Source organism: Cariama cristata, unplaced genomic scaffold (genome assembly GCF_000690535.1).
Source record: "Cariama cristata isolate BGI_N322 unplaced genomic scaffold, ASM69053v1 scaffold7232, whole genome shotgun sequence".
NCBI lineage: Eukaryota > Metazoa > Chordata > Aves > Cariamiformes > Cariamidae > Cariama > Cariama cristata.
This window is the reverse complement of record NW_009603171.1, coordinates 40,409-42,414: the sequence shown is the minus strand read 5'-3', so window position 1 is coordinate 42,414 and position 2,006 is coordinate 40,409. Positions and strand designations below refer to the sequence as shown.

Here is a 2,006-nt window from a genome sequence, read left to right as displayed (position 1 = left end):
TCCTCCAACACATTGAAGCCACCCCCAAAATTGTTCATTATGCGATACTGGGTGTTCAGAAATGGAACAGCAAGCTGAATGCCAAGAAAGCAAAGGCTCCGTTCTCCAGGTGCCACGTGCGTGATTTTATACTGCTCAACATAGACCTGACCCAGAATGTGCAATATGATCTAAACAGGTAGGCGATGTGTGTATATATATATATATCTGTCTATATATGTGGAAAAATAATATGCTGGCATGATAAGAATCTTGTCACCATTTCTGAATGCTGTCAAGATAAATAGAAAGATCCTGTCTAAGGTAATGAGCACACAATCACAAAAATAAAATGCAGAATGATATACATTGCAGCTGAATGAATAAGGGTTCAAAATAAACTTACCATCAGCCAAAAAACCTGGGAGAGACAGACCATGAGGCAAGGGCAAGGGAGGGCTACAGAGGACTGAAAAGGCAGGGGGGAAAGAAGAAACTTCCGGAGAAAAAAGTAACCAGAGGACCAAAAATAGAAGAAGCCAAAATTACAACAGTCACAGGAGGAGTGTGGAGCTTCCAGGGTGCCTCCGTAAGAGGCATGACTAAGAACAAGAGTATAGGAAATGGTTGAGCCATTGCTATGTCAAATGCTGTGAGGAGAGATTCCTCATATTTCCTTCAGAGTCAGCTATCCTCCCTGTTGCCACTTGGGTTTGCAATAGAACCAGATAAATAACTAACTGTCCACTATTTCCTTCCTTTTTTTTTTCCCCTCTTCACCTAACTCCATCCTAAAGCATTTGCAATAAAGCACTGTTACCATGGGGCTTTGCCGCTAGTTCTCATCACAGACTGAAGCAATATCCAATTCCCTCCCTCCCTGGCCATGCCAGTTTAGACTAAACGCTGTCTCTGCTAGCCACGGACTGGCCGTGCAGCATCTCACCCTCGTCTCCTGCTGCTGTTTTCAGGGATTCCGTATGTTTGAATGACGAATTGTAACCTGTTGGTGCAAGCCAGGGTCTGACGTGGCTTCCAGAGCTCTTGATTTCACATGCTCTGGCTGGTTGAGTCATGAGATGGGGATCAGCCCACAGAAGTGAGCAATTACATCGTAAATACCACAGGATAAATGTTACTTCTCAGCTGCTTTGTCTGCCATAGCCAAATATTTGTCAAAACCACATCTGTTGATTCCAGCTCATCAAGAAATATGTCGTATAGAACTGGCTTGTTCAGAAATGGACGCTGGTCACTGCAGAGCTTCTCTCAGTTCTAAAATATGTATAAAAAAAGAACTAAAAAGAAGGAAAAAAAGGGAAGGCTGGGGAGGAAATGATTGATGCTGGTACATGACGAGGATGAGAGGGCTCGCCAGACCCAGTATGGGGAAGAAGCCTACAGATGCATGGAAAAGTGAAGACTTGTTTGGTCTTAAGACAACCAGAAGTTGCTTTCTTACAGCGGGAGCACATTGAAGGGAAGAGTCTTTGGAGCTGTGTAGAGAATTTGTACAGGCAGCATATCAGATGGTCTCCAAAAATCTCAGCTGAGCCCCTCCCAGTGCATTTTGGCCGCGGGTGTGTGAATGCTTGCTCATGCACAGCAGCCACACAGCCGGTTTAGTGATCTTGTGTTTCACATCCAGGTATTTCTGTGAAGATGTAGATTTTAATCTGCGGACGAACAGCAGCGGCCTGCTCATCTGCCGCTTCAACAACTTCAGTGTCATGAAGAAACATATTCAGGTTGGAGGACAAAAGGACTTTGTCGTTAAGCCAAAAATCATGGTGAGTGTGGATGTATGCTGCGTCATACGTAAAGGGCAAAATCAGGACCTGTTTCCCCTAGAAATACTGAATTCTCTAACCTTTTAGATTTATTTCATGCTTATTTGACATCTGACATTCATGGCCTACTCTGTGGTAGGGCTGCCACATCAGAAATAGAAAATAGTAAATATTTTGCTAATTAGAAATTACTAACAATAATCCTCTTGATCTATTAGAAGATGGACTGGGATTGGA

At 43.4% G+C, this 2,006-nt stretch overlaps 1 protein-coding gene across 1 annotated transcript in view; it reads left to right on the top strand.

The window, feature by feature from the left end:
- Window positions 1-2,006, top strand: part of GREB1L (growth regulation by estrogen in breast cancer-like) — a gene marked incomplete at its 5' end in the record, with an annotated part of 38,985 nt that overhangs the window by 33,672 nt on the left and 3,307 nt on the right. Inside the window, 2 exon segments of the mRNA XM_009695065.1 lie at window positions 8-178; window positions 1,628-1,769. Coding sequence (XP_009693367.1) covers window positions 8-178; window positions 1,628-1,769 — 313 coding nt within the window.